Source organism: Pleurodeles waltl, chromosome 5 (genome assembly GCF_031143425.1).
Source record: "Pleurodeles waltl isolate 20211129_DDA chromosome 5, aPleWal1.hap1.20221129, whole genome shotgun sequence".
In the NCBI taxonomy this organism is placed as follows: Eukaryota; Metazoa; Chordata; class Amphibia; order Caudata; family Salamandridae; genus Pleurodeles; species Pleurodeles waltl.
In genome coordinates, this window is record NC_090444.1 from 1,502,052,311 (window position 1) to 1,502,070,637 (window position 18,327).

At 40.6% G+C, this 18,327-nt stretch overlaps 1 protein-coding gene across 1 annotated transcript in view; it reads right to left on the reverse strand.

The window, feature by feature from the left end:
• LRRC1 (leucine rich repeat containing 1) overlaps window positions 1-18,327 on the reverse strand; it is a 361,772-nt gene that overhangs the window by 155,690 nt on the left and 187,755 nt on the right. Inside the window, exons 3-4 of the mRNA XM_069235791.1 lie at window positions 14,973-15,051; window positions 7,444-7,533 (exon numbers count right to left, since the gene is read on the reverse strand). Coding sequence (XP_069091892.1) covers window positions 7,444-7,533; window positions 14,973-15,051 — 169 coding nt within the window. The remainder of the gene's footprint in view (window positions 1-7,443; window positions 7,534-14,972; window positions 15,052-18,327) is intronic.

Genomic DNA, 18,327 nt, shown 5'->3' on the forward strand with positions numbered 1-18,327 from the left:
ACCCTGCAGTTCCACTGGCCCTTACACCTGGGCTCTTCGACATCTGGAGGAAAGAAGGTAGCCTTACTGTATCTGAACTATTACATGGAAAGGATATCCAAACCTTCAAAAACTGCCAATGTGATTTTGCTTTGAGAAATCAGAGAGATATCATTACACATAAATGAATCATTGTGTGCTTCACCCTGAGCCGAGATTTATTTAATACATTTATAAAGCGCATCATTACCATAATTGTATCCTGGCGTTACAAAATCCGCTGTCACTAGAGAACTCTTCCCCATACAGAAATTTGAAAAAGAGGCAGCTGGCTTCAGGGGTTGCATTTCCTTTCTATACTCACTACTGATAAATGCCACCCCCATGATCAGACCTTGCCACTTAGCTTTTTGGGAATGTATACTAGGAGTAAGGATCACAGCAGAGGAATGGCAGAAGCTGTAGAGGGATATCCCATGGTTCAACCATTCTATGGGGATGAGGGAGGCACACTATAAAGTCCTTTTTGACTGGCACCTATAACCTGCCAAACTTTAAAAAAAAAAAAAAAAAAATATGTATCTAAACACACCTGACGACCTCTGCTGGATGGGATGTGGATTACTTGGAAGACTTTCAGCATTAGGGATGTGATTTCCCAGCTAGACAGCTTTTTTGGTCTGAAATTCTTGCCCAACTCAGATATTTTGGGATATTCACTTCCGGATATGCCAGGCTTTGTCTTATTGGGACTGGGTGAGGACACACTTAAACACCAAACGTAGGGCCAAATTTGTGGCTATGCTTTGGGGCAGCAAAGATGGCCTCTGCAGCCTCCTGGAGAAAGGCCTTGGCACCATTAATGACCCAGCGGCAAGCACGACTATGGCAGGCTTTGAATATATTTGGCAGGTACACACACACACACACACACACAAACACACACAGAGCACCCCACCTCTTCCAGATTTGTGGCTGGAGGAAGTTCATGTTAGCTTTAGAATCCTACTCTGAGAACCCTGCCTCCTGCCCTCATTATTAATCGCTCCACTTAACACACGAAGTGTATGGTTTTAATTATTGCACTCATGTTTTCTTGTTGGGGTAAGTTTGGGGGGAGGTGGGGAAAGAGGTGACAGTTGGGGCACTGATGATTGTGTATTCCTACTTAGAACTGATGGTGTTACATCACTGGGAAACGCTTTATGAATCCAGGAGACCAGTTTGTGGCAGAACCTGTGTGTAGTTTTAGCAGTGCTGAAGAGTATTTATGGTCTTCTCTATATGTACCACTGTCCATGTGAAAATTGTGCTTTATAGGAAATTAAATAAAAGTTTGAAGAAAAAAAGGAGTAGCTGCTGATCCTGCTGTCTTTTCGTCAGTGAGTGACATGCCAAAACAGTCCATGACCGCTGCCAATGTCTTCATCAATCTTTCACACTCTCACTACAAGCAAGAAATCATACAAGTAATGAGGAGCCTTCAATGATGCTGCTACTTTGTGAACCACCCATTCCAGAAAGGTGTAAATGTTTCATACACTGTGGATGCAACTGAGCATCCCAAAGGCATGCACTGTCAACAAAGTACGCCATGCAAATATTCTCAACAAGTGAAAATCATCTGGTTACACTGGCAGAAGGTGAAATGCCACTAACTGAATGGCTGTGTCTACATTGGCATTTGACACTGAATGCTCTGCTTGGCCAAGGAAATAATTAATAAATCCCCCCTTAGGCCACGACAGATGATGTATCATCCTGAACTCTCCCAGATATTTGTCCCCTGCTGTACACTGCGCCAGGGAGTGCCTGCCGCCGCATCTGGAGCAGTTATGGCATAACTTGATGTGCTACCTATAACAGGCTCCCTGGTTAAAATTCCAGCAGGCCCGCATGGGAGGGGTCGGGAGTTGCTTGCCCATCCCTGCCACCCTACTCTGTCAAATGACTCAGAAAGGGTCAGTAAGGAGCAGGCAGCCCACTAGTGTTTGCCACTTGCGCAGGACCCATAGGTGTCATGAACAGCAGACAAAGCTCCAGGTCAATACCCCCCCCATGATTTTGCTGGCATAGTGCTCTTCTGTGTCCATAACTGCTTGTCATATCTTAACCATGCCAATCTACCAAAAATGATGCTATCTGTCCTAATGACATCCATGTAATTCCAGAAGGCCACACTCTGCTTGGGGCCTTTACACATAATATGCTGGGAAATAATCGACACTGTCATCCAGTTATTAATGTTAATAAGCACCGTTAACCTCTTAGCTAGCTCCCTTTCCTCAGCTTTCAAGCCTTCTTTGCTCGCCATCTCCCCATACAGCTATTTAAACAAATTGGTACTCGTTTGCCCAAATCCTATCCTTGATCGTCTGCATCAAATGACTCTCCCAAGGGGTCACCTATGCCCATATACAGCAATACCTCATCACTCTTCTTCACTGCGTTTGCGCTGCTCAGCTAGTTCTTGGGGCCCTGGTTGTCATGCGGTTTAAAGGCTGATTGCTACTTCATTTATTTCCTTATGTCCTGGTGATATACACATTTAATTTTTTGGGAGATTGATCATTTTCTCAGGCCACAGTTTAGAGTGTAGAAGCATTACCTGAAGTGCATACGATCAGGTTTTTAATTAAATGAATGCACTGCACATCAAATACAAAACCAGATTTTCTACAAAGAAAAACTTCCTGTGAAAAAAACAATTATTGAAATGCAATCATATACCTATAACAGGGCTCTGCAACCTGTTTCAGTCATATGAGGAATGGCTAAACTACAACATTAGCGGAAGGTGAATAACCACTACATTGTGCAAATTAGGAGATATTCCAACTATTTAGATAACTTCTGCTCGCAGCCAGTAGAAATTAGGTTCCACCAGAAAAATCAAGAAATGAGCACAAGAGGCTCTAATAAAAATCTGTAAGATGGGAAACCCATTATTTACCTCTAATGACTTCAAGCAAAACCGGTCCTAGAGGAAGAGAACTGTTGTTAACCAATAACTCCTGTGACACGGACTGAAACTCTTCGATACCAATGCTTTATCATTAAACACAGTGATGGGAATATGCTTGCAATACGCTTAACCATAGGCAATCACTCGGGGTAGCATTCCAACCCATGGTTCTTTTTCCCATCGTGCCAGCTCAGCCTCGATACAGCCATATGCTAATCAGTTTTGAATCTGCTCCAAGAGGAACACCCCAGCCCAAACTCCCAAGCGTTCCATCCATCACTTTTTTGTATATATTTGTTTTTATTGTTTTTTACAAAGGTAAAACACAGAAACATTGAGCAGGTATCTCTACACATGTTATAAAGTCACAGCAGACGTACAATTGCATGATTGACAGAAGGGTGCATGTTTCAAATGAATTACAGGGTCCAACTGCCCCAGGATACAATCTTAACGATAAGGTAGTTTCAGGTATAAAACTTTGTGTCCACTTTTTTGCATACTTTAGAGTGCTGCCAGAAGTAGGACAGGTATGCCCAGATGCGGGTCCTGTGCAAACTGTCACTGGAACCAAGCTATACCTGGCTGATGAGCTGTAACTTGTGCAAAACCAGTCCTGGGTTGCTTTTGTTTCAGAACAGGGAGGTCTAGCATGGCAGTTTGGGCCAGATTGTTTCCACTGGAGCAGGGTCAAGACTGATGTCCATATGGCTGGGTCCTAACTCAGGTGTCATGGTGAGCAAAATAACAATGGACTGGGATGCTGCCCCAGTAATTACCAGTGGCTGAGATTAATTTAAGCCTTCCATCAATCACTTTTTAAAAAAAAACTTTGTCTGAATATGGTCCAATGATCTCACTTTTTGTCTCACAAAGTTACACTCAAAGATAATCTGTGTTTAAATAATTAACATATTCCAACTTTGCTACCCCTGTAACTAAATGCAATGTGCTCCTCAAAGAACATCGGTTGGACACTCTTACTTAGTCTTATATCTGCAGTGAAATATCACTGCGTAGATAAGGTATGGGTGCACGTGAGAACATCAAATGGTTCATTGGACTGGACCAAGAAGACCTACTCTTCATTGTGGATTATGTTTGAACACAAAAATTCACTCACATTTTAAAACATTGTTTTTATTAAGTTTTACATATAAAACATTTAGTGTGTGTAATTACCATATCAATTATAGCCTTTTTACATAGCTATTGGTACCCTTAATAACAAACAAGTAGCTTCCCTATTCAAAGTTCATCTCCCGCTTCATTAATTGCCATCCTCATGACTCAACATGCTGTTGCATTTCACAAATAACATATGGAACCCTCCTCCTCACCTCCTTATTCCTTACAACTTTGTCTGGTGTGCGGGAGGAGCAGATAAAAAGACACTGCTCTCACCTGATGGATGATACCAATAGTTCCTCAAAATCATACCAATTAGGTCCTGCATCCCTCAAAGGCACTGCATGACTTTGGGACATGAGGGCCTTCAGCATGACATCCTTTGCATTCACATACCGGATGTCTGAGGTACCTATGCTGCACTTTAGACAACGAATCACCTTCTGCTGTTGCCCATTTCAGACTGCCAATTTATCGGATTGGGCGAGGTTGAGGCCTTCCAGGCAATGGCTATTTGTCATAACACCAAAAGAAAGCCCATATCTTCAAACCTGTTTATCATTCCATCAGTTTCTGCCCTACTGCAGATAAATTCCTAAACTTAAAAAATGTCTCAAACTATACGTTCTTTAAGCCAAGGTGTGGAAAGCACAATGATGAGCACACAGGTGTCTCAAACAAATTTACAAAAAGGGGGGCCTATTTTGGAGCACATCCTATATCTGGCTGTATCGGTTTTGTTCTGACCCACTGTTCTTAGTAATTACTGTTGGCATTAGTAATCATAATATTTATGGAAGGCACCTTTTCAAGATGTGGTATGGCTCCTTTGACACTAATGGGGTTTATTAAAGTAATGCACAGAAGACGAATGCACAGACATGGATACAGCACAGAAGTGTCCTAATCACTAAAAGAAACTGCACTGTACAAATACCTCACAGATTGGCATTAAATGACATCCATGTGTCACTTAATTGCTTACAAGTCACTGTCCAGAGATTTAACATGTCCGCTACCATATAACAGGAGTTTGGAATGTTAAACTATTTTCTTGTCCAAGGTACTGGATGCTTCAGAAATCTACTTCTGTAAACCTCGACGTGTCCCAATAAGTATCATGCATTGAGGTAACAAATTATAGCAGCATTCTCATTATACCAGTGCTCTAATAAAAGCCTCTATAACATCAGAGTTCATATGATACCAGGGTTTGGTTTCTAGCAAGGCTCCAATTTTGCCTCTTTTCCACGTATCTGAATACAGGGGGCTGGAAGTAAGTCGGATACAGAAGTTCCAGGGTTGGAATACCAAGCGAGTCTCTGCACACACACAAATTAACATGTTTAAAGTTATTCACCAACTCCTCTCCAATCTCTTCCTACACTGGACAAGGCTGGAAATGTACTTCAGACAAGCTCAGGTGTAAAACGTTTCGCATGGGGAGAAAAAAGCAGGTTTAAGAAAGTGAATTTGCAAATCCTCAGCACACTTGTGCGTGAGCAAATGTATGTATATACTTGCTCAAGCATAAGTGGAGCTCACAAACGTTGGTAGGAGTATGGCTTTGAGGCCTACATTTCAGAAACGCTGATGAATTTTCGAGAAAGTCATAAATCTGAACCAGTGCACGGACATATATCTGCAAGTATACATTTGTGACTTTCTTTACGAATCAGGACCCCCTATTTATTATCATGTTACCTACAGTAGTATTACACTGGTTCTCAATCAATCTTTTTTCCTAAATGTTAGCACTTATCAAACATGTTTTACTAATAGTTTAGCAACAACTTATTCAAGTTCAATTTATTGCTTGCATTTTATCTTAAAGCAAATAATCCTCAAACTTCCTTTCATGCTTCTGCATTTATTTAGATATATGTAGATAGCATTCTGAGAATATTATAGATATCCCGAAATTGTTAAATTTTGCAAACGTGCACAACTTTATTTCTTTATACTTCAATGACTGCCCGTAATGCAAGCTAAGCTCACGCCTTCCTGTATTTCCTTAAAGTGCATTACCTGAAAGTAAAGGCTTTGTATTAATTAATCATCTATATAAGTTTGAACAACTTACACAAAGGATACACCCCTTTCCTTAGTGTCTGACTATCTTTTTTCACAGATCCATGTTGTGGTACTGTAAACTGATATATTGTGCTGCAGGGGATTGGGTTTACTTGTCCAGTGGACAAGAAACTTGAAACATGAAAACTTGTAGACCTTGACCACAAACAATATGCCGCGGGAAGATACGAATTCCATACTCATAATACCAGGTAAAACATGTTACCCTCGTTAAGTCTGATAGCACAGTCTGCTCTAATAGAAACGTAAATTCATCTATCAGGCCAAGAAAATATAACTAATTTGATTCGGGAATTTATCATATTCAAATTCAATTCAGATCCCTGTTATGCTGTCTCAGTCTCAATTGTGTGAAACAAGAAATATGGATAGGAGATCACAACCATGATACTGCAGAGAGTCAAAAAAAGAATATAGCATTGGAGCCTGAATCACAACTCTCAAAATAACCTAGGATCAAACTACTCACAGCTAGAATCCCAGTCTGCTTAGCTATGATGTGTATCACATAAACAAAAACCTCTGTTGCAGCAGTGAACGCCTCAGCTGTATCTGCTGGAACCTCAGTCTTGGCAGTCTGGGGGTCAGATACTGCAGTCCAAGTCTTTGTGGTGGCTACCAGATTATCCATCCACTTACTTAAGATTCCTGACCCTTCTCTTTCAGTCTATGGTATTGCTGACTATCTCACCCAAACAAATTACAGTTACATCCCTTCCTCACATTCCCTCCATGTCTCATATATTAACTTCTGGTTTTGTTCATGAACACTTCTGGCACCACTTCACTGGCGTGCTCTACCTCACAACCCTCCTTCAAAACTGTGCTCAAGTACTCTCTCCTGAAAGGGTCTAGGAGCACAAGACTACGGGCCTGATTTACAACTTGGTGGACGGGTTACACCATCACATGTCCTATCCGCCAAAATCTAAATACTATTGGATACAAATGGGATTTAGATTTTGGCTGACGGGACATTTGTCACCGTTGTGACAGAGTAACCTGGCCACCAAGTTCTAAATCAGGCCCTAAATGAGTCACACAGAAATCCCTAGGCATTTAATGTTCAAATTGTACTGCCTTGTTAGCTACCAACTCCCAAACCTTAATCCATCTCAGGATGACAGAAAAAAGCAGCTGAAATACACTGTTAGGTGTAAACCACAATATGGTCAAAAGTAAAGGCCACCTTTCATAAACCACTTAAGTAAATCTTTAAAGAGAAAGCATAGGGATTAGAATGCCGGTAGTATTCCAAACTATTTCAGATCACTTACTTTCCAATGTTGTCAGGGAGCGTATGCAGCGAGATGTCATTCAGGGACAATGATGTCAGGCTCTGCAACTCTGGAAAGCTACTGGGTAACCTAGGGAGACATTGATATAGTTAGTCTTCATCTCTTACAGCGACCCAAACCATTATGTTATAATATCGAATCTATGCCATATTTATTTGGTATGCTCTAACCATACTTAAACTGACAGGTGATCATGCATAATAGCAACAAGCAGCCACAGAGTGAGACAATTCATTTCACGTAAGTTTAAATAGTTCGATATTCAAAAGTTCTGCGTATCTAGCCACCCAGTGATAGGATCAGAAAGGTATTATATGTTTTACACAAACGCTTCTGGGTTTTGTAGAACTAGCAGTGTATTGCTTTTGACAATCATTCGTGCACAACATTGATTACAGCTCCATCAAGTTTATCACAACAGTGCCATCCTCAGGTTTGTTTTTTAGCATCTTAGTGTGCATGTGTGTGTTTGTACACGTGTGCATTAAGTTAATATCAACCTTTTAGAAAGGTTGGGTGAATCTATAACTATCCACGTGCAAGATAACTAAGGGTCTGATTTAGATCTCAGTCCACAAAATCTAAATATCATAGAAAGCAATGGTATTTAGATTTAGGCGGAGGGCACCCTTGCTTCAGAGTAAGCCCTCTGCCGAGATCTAAATCGGGCCCTAAATCGGTTATAAATTCACATACTGTCCAAAGAGTTGTAAACTGTATCCTATGCATCTGGACCAAACACTGAATGGTTGGTTGTGCATAACATGAGAATGTAAAACAAATTAATTGAAGATTATAGTGGAAGTACCAGAAGAGTATATGCTGATTAATCCCTTCTGCAAACACTCACACCAAGCCCTCAACATGCTGGACTGGTAATGTGCTCCATTTGGACAAAATAAAACGTACATACATGTTTAGGTCAACGTTAACTACCAAAATAAATCTCTCTGCTCTGCAAATACAGCACCTGTAGGAACGATTGTCAAAAGCAATACACTGCCAGTTCAAAGCACTTCTTAGTCATTTAGCAACTGCTGCATCCATTCGAGAGTGTGGGAAACTGCAGGACATTCATCGAAAAGGCAGAGGTGAAACTGCCCTGTGGCAGTAGAATGGTACTGGGCAAATAAACTAGCAAAGGCAATAAGTCTGCTCTTAAAATGGCCGAGCTACTGGCTTTGTCAATCCTTGCAGATATTGACGTGTGAATGGGGACATCAAGGTGCATGAGCACGCATGACCAGCAACCATGGAATGGGTTTCCTATTAAACAGAGGGAGGTTAGTTGTGCAAACAGGGCGTTCTGTAAAAAAATTAAAAAATTAAAAATAAAAGGGGAAACGGCAAAAAAAAAAACACGTACAATCCCAGGGAGTGTGTACAAACAAAACAAGTCCTCTGTGGAAGAAAAACAACGTATCCAATCAAAACACTAACACTGAAATGCTCCTGGGAAGGACAAACACAAGAATAGGGAGGAAAGGCACATATAGGCATACAATTGAGAAAGACAGCCAAGTATTCCAATCATTAGCAAAGGGATGACTCAAAACCCTAAGTATATGTTATATCTTTAAAACAATCGAAGACCTAAAAATGGCACTGAAAAGATATGGTGAGTGCTGAAAAAGCAAAGGTAAGCCGCAGACCAAGTAAGGAAGGGAGGGTAGGATAATTGATGGGATGATGCACCTGGAGATCAGCTTCTATTTCTATTCTTCTAATACAAGTTGAGGTTCACCAAAAACTAAGAATAAAAGATGTAATTGCTGCCTGCAGGAGCCACAGACCAACTTAGGCTAGACATCCTAGTCTGAAGAAGAGGTATTAATTAAGTAAAATGTCCACTTTTCGGATTTCCCTCGTAAAGACAGCTAGACTCAAACATCAAAGTTTGCTCTCCACACATTTTGATAACGAAAATAAAAAATAAGGCTAGCGAACAAATCCAGGCAACAGACAATACAGAAGGGCAACAATTCAAAGGAAACATGCTGCAACATTTCTTTGTAGCGGCCCATTCATGAGTGTATACTTTCAATTTTATCCTCAGCAGTGAAAGCCAGTTCACCGCAGGTTATAAGTGAACTTAAAATTCATATCCTGGTATCAGCTGCAAGGTTTGCTTAGAAGCATTTCAAAACACTGTAAACACAGCCACAAATGCTATAGAAAGGTTGCAAACAAATGAGCTAGCATTGTCCAGCGGTGTGTACATAAAAAAAAAAAAAACAATGAGGGCCAGAACAAGAATGACAAAGGAATTGTTAGATCTGCCATCATTGGAATGGTCGCCCATAACTCTTTGCCCTTTGACCTACTGTGTTTTTTACCAATTTTTGCCGGGGTTTAGTGATCTGGGCACTGCTGCCCAGTGCTAAAGTGCAGGTGCTTACTCCTCTCCAACATGTTAACATTGGCTTCTACCCAACTGGCATATTTAATTTACCTATAAGTGCACTCCATGTGCCCAGGGCCTGTAAATTAAATACTACTGGTGGGCTTGCAACACTGATTGTGCCACCCACCACAGTAGTCTCTCATACCCGACTCAGGCTTGCCACTGCAGAGCCTGTGTGTGCAGCTTCAAACTGCCATTTCAACCTGCCAAGTGTACGCAGTTGCCAGGCCCAAACCTTCCTTTTTATTACATGTAAGTCACTCCTGAGGTGAGTCCTAGTTACCCCTAAGGACAGTGGGCATTGTACATAAATGGTTGGGTGTGTGCTTTTGAAGTTTAACATGCCTAGATAGTGAAAAACTGCTAAATCAATTTCTCACTATTGCAAGGCCTGTCTCTTCCATAGGAAACCATTGGGGTCATATTAAAAATGTCCTTTACTTCTAACTTCCCAATGGGATGATATAGAAATGTGGAGTTTGCTGTCCCTGGACTCACAAATTAAAATCCCAATTTATGGTGAAATCATATTTTAAACTGTAACCCTAAAAATGCCACTTTTAGAAACTTGCCCTGAATGCACATCTGGGGTAAATGACTGCCAGGCTCTGTGCATTCCCACTTGACAGGCACACACAGAGAGAGCTTGGGTGTGGTGTTAGCACATTGATGGCCCATCACCAGGCTGATGGGCCTTCCTGGTCCAGGTGGGAGGGACGAGCTGACACTTGCCTCTGAATAGGGCTGAGCCTCTTCTCACACAAAGGGCTGCATATCCCCCTGCGCAGTGTCTGGGACCAGAGAGCGTAAGGAAGGGAGCATGGGGACTTCAAAGGAAGGTCTAGAAGTGTTTTCTTCCTTCCAGGATCTAAGCACCAAGGTGTAAATGCCAGACCCCAAATCCCACCAAGTTATTTCACTGCAGGGTCCTGGGAAGATTCTGTTGCTGCAAGGAGCTGGTGCTGCCAGGAGGGACTGCCAATGGACCAATTGCTGGGCTGGCCTGCTACACACTGCTTACAAAGGGGGCAGTAAAAAACACTCCTGTGATTGCCAAATGGCTGTATAGATCGCTGGAATTTCTATATTGACTGGAGTATATTCCTGGAGCGAAGAATGTTTTGGTGGATTGCCTGTCCAGTTTACCGTTGGGGAGCGGAAGACAGGAGCAAGAGGTGCAGGATTAGGATTATTATATAACTGGTAATCGACCGTCAAGTGGTGCAGTATTAAAGAGCTTATTAGGCTTGTTAGCAAAGGTTGTTCTGACAGTAGCAAGAATCTTCAGCTGAATACTTATAAACATATATTTGATGAGTTTAGTGTGGCAGGTGGTATTATGAAAAGGTCTGATTTGTTGGTGATTCCTTGTCTGTTGCATGAAAAGATTTTAAAACTGAGGCATGATGGTCACATTGGTATGGGAGCAATGAAAAGGAGATTAAAGTTTTTGGCAGCCTATTTTGGATAAGGATAGTGAATATTATGTGAGAGACTGTGAGGCTTGTGCTGTGAGTGCCAAACCTCAAGTTACAATTCCTAGTCCGGTGGAGGCTGTTCGAGTTCCAGATAAAACTTGGATGACATTGGGTTTTAATGTTATTAGTCCAATAAATGTTTTAAGAGAGAGTTGCAGCTTCAGCATAGTGGTAGTGGATTATTATTCGAGGTGGCAGGAAGTTGATTTTGTGAGAAATGCTGGTGCGAATGAGATAAATGAATTTCTTCAAAAACTGTTTTTGACGGAGGGTGCTCCTGATGAGTTGGTAAATTATAATGGAGTACAATTTACAGTGATTTTGGTAAATCTGTGGCACATTGGGGTTTCAAGCATGTGACCACGTTATTGTAGTAATGGTTTGGTGGAGAGATGCAACTGTGTGATCAAAGATAATATGCAACTGTCTATTGCAATGGTTTGGATTGAAGGAAAGTACTGATTTACTGTGAGCTATCTGTACTGCTGCTAAACTGCCCCAGAACTGTCTCCATTTTATCTCATGAAAGGTCATATGACGTTCACCAAGTTGGTTCGATCATGGATGGGTAAGAAACGTTGGTTGGGGGACAAAATGTCATTGGTCAAGTGTAAACAGGAAGTTGCACAAAAAGAAATACGAAAGTAGGGAGGAGAATTGTAATAACTGTGTGTTTAAAATCAATGTTGGGGGGGTGGGTCAGGTTCAAAATATCAGGTTTCATTGCCAGTTCTACGTTCTCTGTTACCAAAAGTGGTGCAAGTCAAGAAATGTGTTGTGAAGTTAGAAGATGGGAAATCGTGGAACAAAGAGAAACTTTTGGTTAAAAGAGATGTCCCCTGCCATTACTTTACATTGCTACATTTGATAAAGATTATGATGGAGATCACAAGAAGAGTAAATGTTTGAGGTCCCCTGCTGAAAGGAAACCTCCTAGAAGTCTGAGGGATTATGTATGTGAGTGTGTTTATATTCAATTCTTCTCTACATAATGTGATGCTATTAATTGTGTTTGACCAATGACTTTGTGTTTCACCACTGCGCATATTAGATGCTCAATGTTCACCAGTAGCACATTATATGTTTTGTTCAGTTTAGCTGCCTATTGGCTTTGACATGGCATTAAACATTTCATTTGATATTTAGGTTAGCTGCCTATTGGCTTTAACGTGGGTTTAGACATTGCAGTTGAGACATTGCAGATGAGCTATGTTTTTCCAAGCTGTGTTTTTCCACAAGATGGACCAACCTGTTTTCTTCACACCAGACCTTAGCTGATAGGAGCACGTAGATTTTGTGTTTACCTTGCAATCCAGTCTGAGAGCTCGGGAGAATTGGCCACTCTCCAAGTTTCTTCGGTTCTCACAATGAGTTTGCTTTTAAGGATGCCTCTGGACTACAGAGAGGTAGATTGAATCTGCTTGACTTCTGACAGGAGCTAGATGTCAGTTGCCTGTCTCCTGTTTGGGTAGAAAATCTCTTTCTCGCAGTTGACCGGAGTCATCAACTTGCAGACCCCAGAAAGATGAAGCTGAGCTATAGGCCCTACAGTGATGAATTTTGACTTTTATGCTTTGCTTTGAAGTTATGCTATAATATAATCACATCTATTTGCTGTGTACATTGCAACTGAGAAGTACTTTGATATATTTTGCTTTCATTGCTGCGACTACTTTTGAACGTGTGCTTCCTATCTACTAATTTCGTCTCTCAGGAACCTCGTGGTGGGGAATTAATAACAATAAATGTCTTCTTTAAACCCAGAAGTGCATTCCAGAGAGGTTCTGTAAGCTCGGTTATGAGATAAGATGGAAAGCAGAACATTGTGTCGTTAGTCATCAGTCTGGGAGTCAAATTGGAGATTGGAAGTGCACAATTTAAAAATGCAACTGTTTTTTGTTGTTTAGAGAATTACAGAAGCACAGCAGACCATGTTTGAAAATGCATGTGAAGTTAAACTGCCTTATGGTGCTGTGAGAAACATGTTTTCTTGTTTATCGGGACTGGATGAGTGCTGTGATAAAGCATATTTAGAAAATGTGCCTTTTGAAAGAAATGATGTTCCTTTCGTTTTTGACAGAAGGGTTTGGATACTTTTATCTGCTTACAGAAAAATGCAGGAGAGATGTAGGCCGTTAGAACATGAAAATAAGAATTTACGTAAGCAAATTAGCCAGAACACATTAATGCAAGATAATGCTGAAATCTATGAAACTGCTGTTTTAGAAGAATTGATGAGGACACTGCACCAATAATCCACAAAGCAATCACATCAGGACATCGAAGCCACAGCCAAAATCTCCAAGGAAAAGTCGGAGGCAGGTAAGCAATGAAAGTCAGAGACGTTGGTAATGTCTAAAATTTAAGATCTATGACTTACAGGCTGTGAATCATTGCTAACTGAGATGCACATCTACCCCCCTTTCTCCTGAAATTATTTACTGATTTGCAAACCACTGTGCTTTCAAAATCACCCTGAGTCTGAGCTTATAGCCCGAGATACAGTGGATGTATTCTTCAGCCTTTGAGCAACCACTGCAATGAAAAGGCATTAGACCATCTTCTGAAGTGACCACCACCTCATCTTGTTTATCTAAGGCATGTCTTCAAACCTTATCATTAACCAATATGATCCTCCAATACATGCAGCAACGTAACAAACTCTTTAAAGCAAAAGCTAAGTCTCTGATGACAGTGCTCTCCGATTTTGAAAAAAATAACCAATGTCAAGCGGCTGTACAACTGACTGAATACAGTCTTTGTGTAACATATCCTCCTTAAAACATCTATACACCCAAACGAAAATGAAGGATGCTGTGGACCAATGGTGCAATAGAGACGAAAAGATACAACGGTCTACTTTTCAACACCAATGAAAAACTACACGAAGCCCACTGTACAAAATCCGACTCCAACAACTTAACAAAATGTACAAATCCACCAAACAACAAAAAGAGCTCAGTACCAAATTAGAATTACTGATGCCAAATGTGCTACAGAATACTGGATCACTGCAATCCTGAATGTACCTTTTCAGTGAAAAGATCTCTGTAACTTACTGGCAGATCACATTATTCCCAAAACTAAAACACTGGGACTCTATCACAAACAAAATACAAAGCTCTAATCCTGAAACCGTGGCAAGAAGGGTTACTCCAAAGAAAAATATTGCCACATTGACACCTTTCATGCATCTGTCACTTTATGAGTTCCATGATCTGGTAAAGGATAAATGACCTGCTGCCTCACCATCATACCAATGCCCACTGCGAGACTTTAGGAGCATTCTACTATAAATAACAGTCACAATATCTTCAATGAACGTAATCAATAATTCTTTACCCACAGCAACATTTGTATCAGAGCTCAAGATGTCATACATAGCAGCATGGATTAAGAAAAACAATCTTGACCCAGCAGACTAAAAAAAAAAACTAGAGGCCAATCTAAAATATAATAATTCGAAATAAACTACTAGAAAAAAGTGAGTTGAATTGTGTCCGTGTCAGGTAAGAGTATTCTTTGCCCTTGAAATACATAATCTTAGGTTGCTCTTTGAACACTTCCCAGGGTACATATCGACCCGTGTTCACAAAAAGGCAGATGACTGAATTAAGAAGGATTACCTGGTCAACGGGTTCCCACTGAAGTCCGCTACCTGGAGTGCTTTGCAGAAGGAGATGCTTTCTGGAATCTCAGTAATATCTACAGGGGGAAAAAAACATTTGTTATCACAGTGCCAAAGACAGAACACAGGTCTGTATAATTTCAAACTGAACAGTGATTCTTGTTTCCAGGAAGCACACAATAAACCAAACTTTCAGGAAGATGCTTTTTTTCAAAACAGTTTTAAGCCCTTCTCCAGGCTACCGATCATTAGTGAACAGGAAATTAGCACGGGCCATTCCTCCTTCTGGAAATAAGTAGATATGCTTAGCTAAATCTACATGCATACTTTGTTTCCTTTCTCATCGCTTTGTTCTGCTGAAGTATTTATATTTAATATTTTAATTGCAACTCGTACGTTATAAAGGAGTCAATCACTCACAAAACCAAGATCTAGGACAGGTATTGTTAAGTATTTCATTTTAAAAACAGTTATGTTGAGGTGAGTATCCCATAAATATGTGGACAAAGCTTCAGAGACCATAGTTGCAAACAGCATCGGTCTGTTTGGCCCAGATCAAATGCCTTGTACATAATCTATCACAAAAGTCAGTACGTTAAGAATCTCCTTCGCAGCTATTTTGCTCCTCAATGTAGCTCAATGCACTGTGATGTCCTTTTAACAGTAGGTGCATGCAATTCCCAACCCCTTCCCACCACCCCTATCCCGGCTTGGCCAATGTGGAGGGCAAGGGTAAATTTATTCCTGTCCTTGAGCACAGTGGGGTACATACATATGTAATATGTGATTTTTGAAAAGCATGAACAAAGCTAAAAGCCAGAAAATACTGTACAGGATCAAAGGCAAGGATGTAGCCAAAAGGTTAGTGGAGGGGAAGCTAGGTTCTAAGAGCCAAGGTGGGCTGCTCCCTCAGAGATGCACTGTTCTTTAAAGAGGTGTTCTTTCATCTCTTTCCTAAACTGGAGAAGGGTTTGGACAGTCCAAAGCTGTTCTAGTTTGATTTTTTTCATTTACACCTCCCTTTCTGTCTCGGCAGAAATGGGGTAGGAGGCGTAGTGAGCAACTACTGCGCATGCATTTTTTATTTAATGTTTATTGAGTTAATGAATTGTCAATACTTTGAACCTGGATGTCAAAGGCAAAACAATAGATTTACAATGCTTGTGCTTTCTCAGCTGATGCTTACATTTAGCTCAATGGGTTGTAAACAACTGGAAACATGTCACAAAACCAAACAGGAATTGGCAAAGCCACAAGGTTTCACCTTTTGCATAGATATAGAACCTCAAGTCGTTACAATTCTTCCTTCTCGAGTCAGAAGCAACATTTGGATGGCTAACAAGGCAGCATCTTACTAGATAGCCTTCTCAAGGCAATAGCAACTGCTCAACAAGTCTTTCACACAGCTGTAAGAACTCCGGTTGTTAATAAATGTCCCTCCTGAGTCAGCTGCATTTGCTTCAAATGCCCTTCATAAACTTAAGAGGGAATGGCTTCAAAATAAAATGTAAATATACATTTTTGTTACTCTAGTGAACTGTGCTTATTTTCTAGAGGATAACTGAATATGCCGATGCTGGTTGCTAATGAGGCAGTATTGCAAGTTTCAATCAGATTTGATTACTATAGAACACTTGTGATGGCATACATACGTAACTGCCCCTAGTTAACTTAAGTGCTATGAAGTCATTACTGGGAGTCCTTCTCTAATCAGATGGAACATTTGCAAAATTCTGTCACAGCTCTGCAGTTCCTCATGTCATTACTAGCGGTCCCTCTCAAGTCAAATGCAAAGTCTTCAAAATTCTGTCACAGAGCTGAAGTTCCACAAGTTATTAGATGTCCCACTTGAGTCGCATGCAAAAGCATTGACATTTTTTCATGGAAGCTGAAGTTCTACAAGTTGTTATGAATGACTCCACTCAAGTCAGATGCAAGTGCTTCAAGTGACGTTCAGAAGCTGAGGGCATGTGGCTTTACCATAATTCTGTTTACACTCTTTTGCTATTTTTATGATTTGTCCTTGTTTTCTACAGGCTAAATACATTTGCCACAGGTAGTTTGTAACAATCAGTCAAAAGTACAGATTTCAATAAAGTTCTTGTTTTTTTAATCTAATTGATGACACCTTGCTATGTATAGGAATTGTAATTCCTTGGTAAATACAAGTGCTTTCAAACAACAATTCTTGGCTGTATCTCTTTAGATGGGTGTGAACGGATGTGTCATCAAATTCTTCTAAAGTAAATGTACTCTGGGGTAGGAGTGTAATTACCCATCAAGGAAAAATGTATTAGCTTTGTCAACTTCTTTTTAGCCATGCTGACCAGCAGCACGGGTGCTGTGCAAAATGGCCAAATGTAAAGGAAAAATAGCACTATGACACAGCCAAGAGCTGACCGCGTCACAGCAGTTTTATTTTTTACTTTCAGCCAAGCTGCAAAGAAGCCACTCTGCTGTGCAACATGGCTAAAGAAAATGGACAATGCCAACAGATGTTACATAGGCAAGACCTATTGGCTTTGCCAAAAAGCTTGTTAGAAGTGTGTAGATTTGTTGCTGAGAATCACCAACTCCGCAAGACACTTGCAATGGTTTAAACGGAGCTTGATTTAAAGCTCAAAACTCACCAAACACGTCTGAAGTGAAAACAGAAACAATAAACCACTGTCAGCTGACCAATGAAAAAAATATGAAATGAGTGATAATGAAGCCAACCAATGTTTGGGAGTGATAGATTCTTGGTTTCATTGATGCATAAACAGAAGACGAACAGGAAGCCCCAGCAGAAGATGTTTTCAGATTGTAAGTGTGTGGTGATGTGCCTGAGCTCTGTAGGGGGTACATCTTGTAATATAGTGACAAAAATCACCTTCAAGCTGAATACTATTCAAGCGTCTTGCTGCTGCAGCTATTTCGGCCTTAAACCTATATAAATGATATGGTTAGGTCATCAGAAGTAAGGTTTTCACTGGAACGCCGAGTAGCTCCTATGAATCCAGTACAATGAGTCCAATCTAAAATTATTTCAGTGTCCCCAGACACTTTAACAATGGACCAGAAAAACTTCTGGACATGTTGTGAGAAAGCTAAGGCCAGACAGTCGAAAAAATCCCTCTAAACTACAAATTATTAAAATGCAATAGATTCTCTCCATCCTCCGTTTTACCCTGCATCACTCACTGATTTTTTTTCAATGAACAGATTATAGCCTGTATTTCAGCCTGGTTGCGGGATTGTTCTGTGGTAGTTAATTCCAAAAAGGCCACCCTTGTTTTAGTCGATGGAGTCTGTCCTTCTCTTTCATAGGGTGAGGCAGTACACAAAAAAAGGAAACAAAGGTTGTACAATTG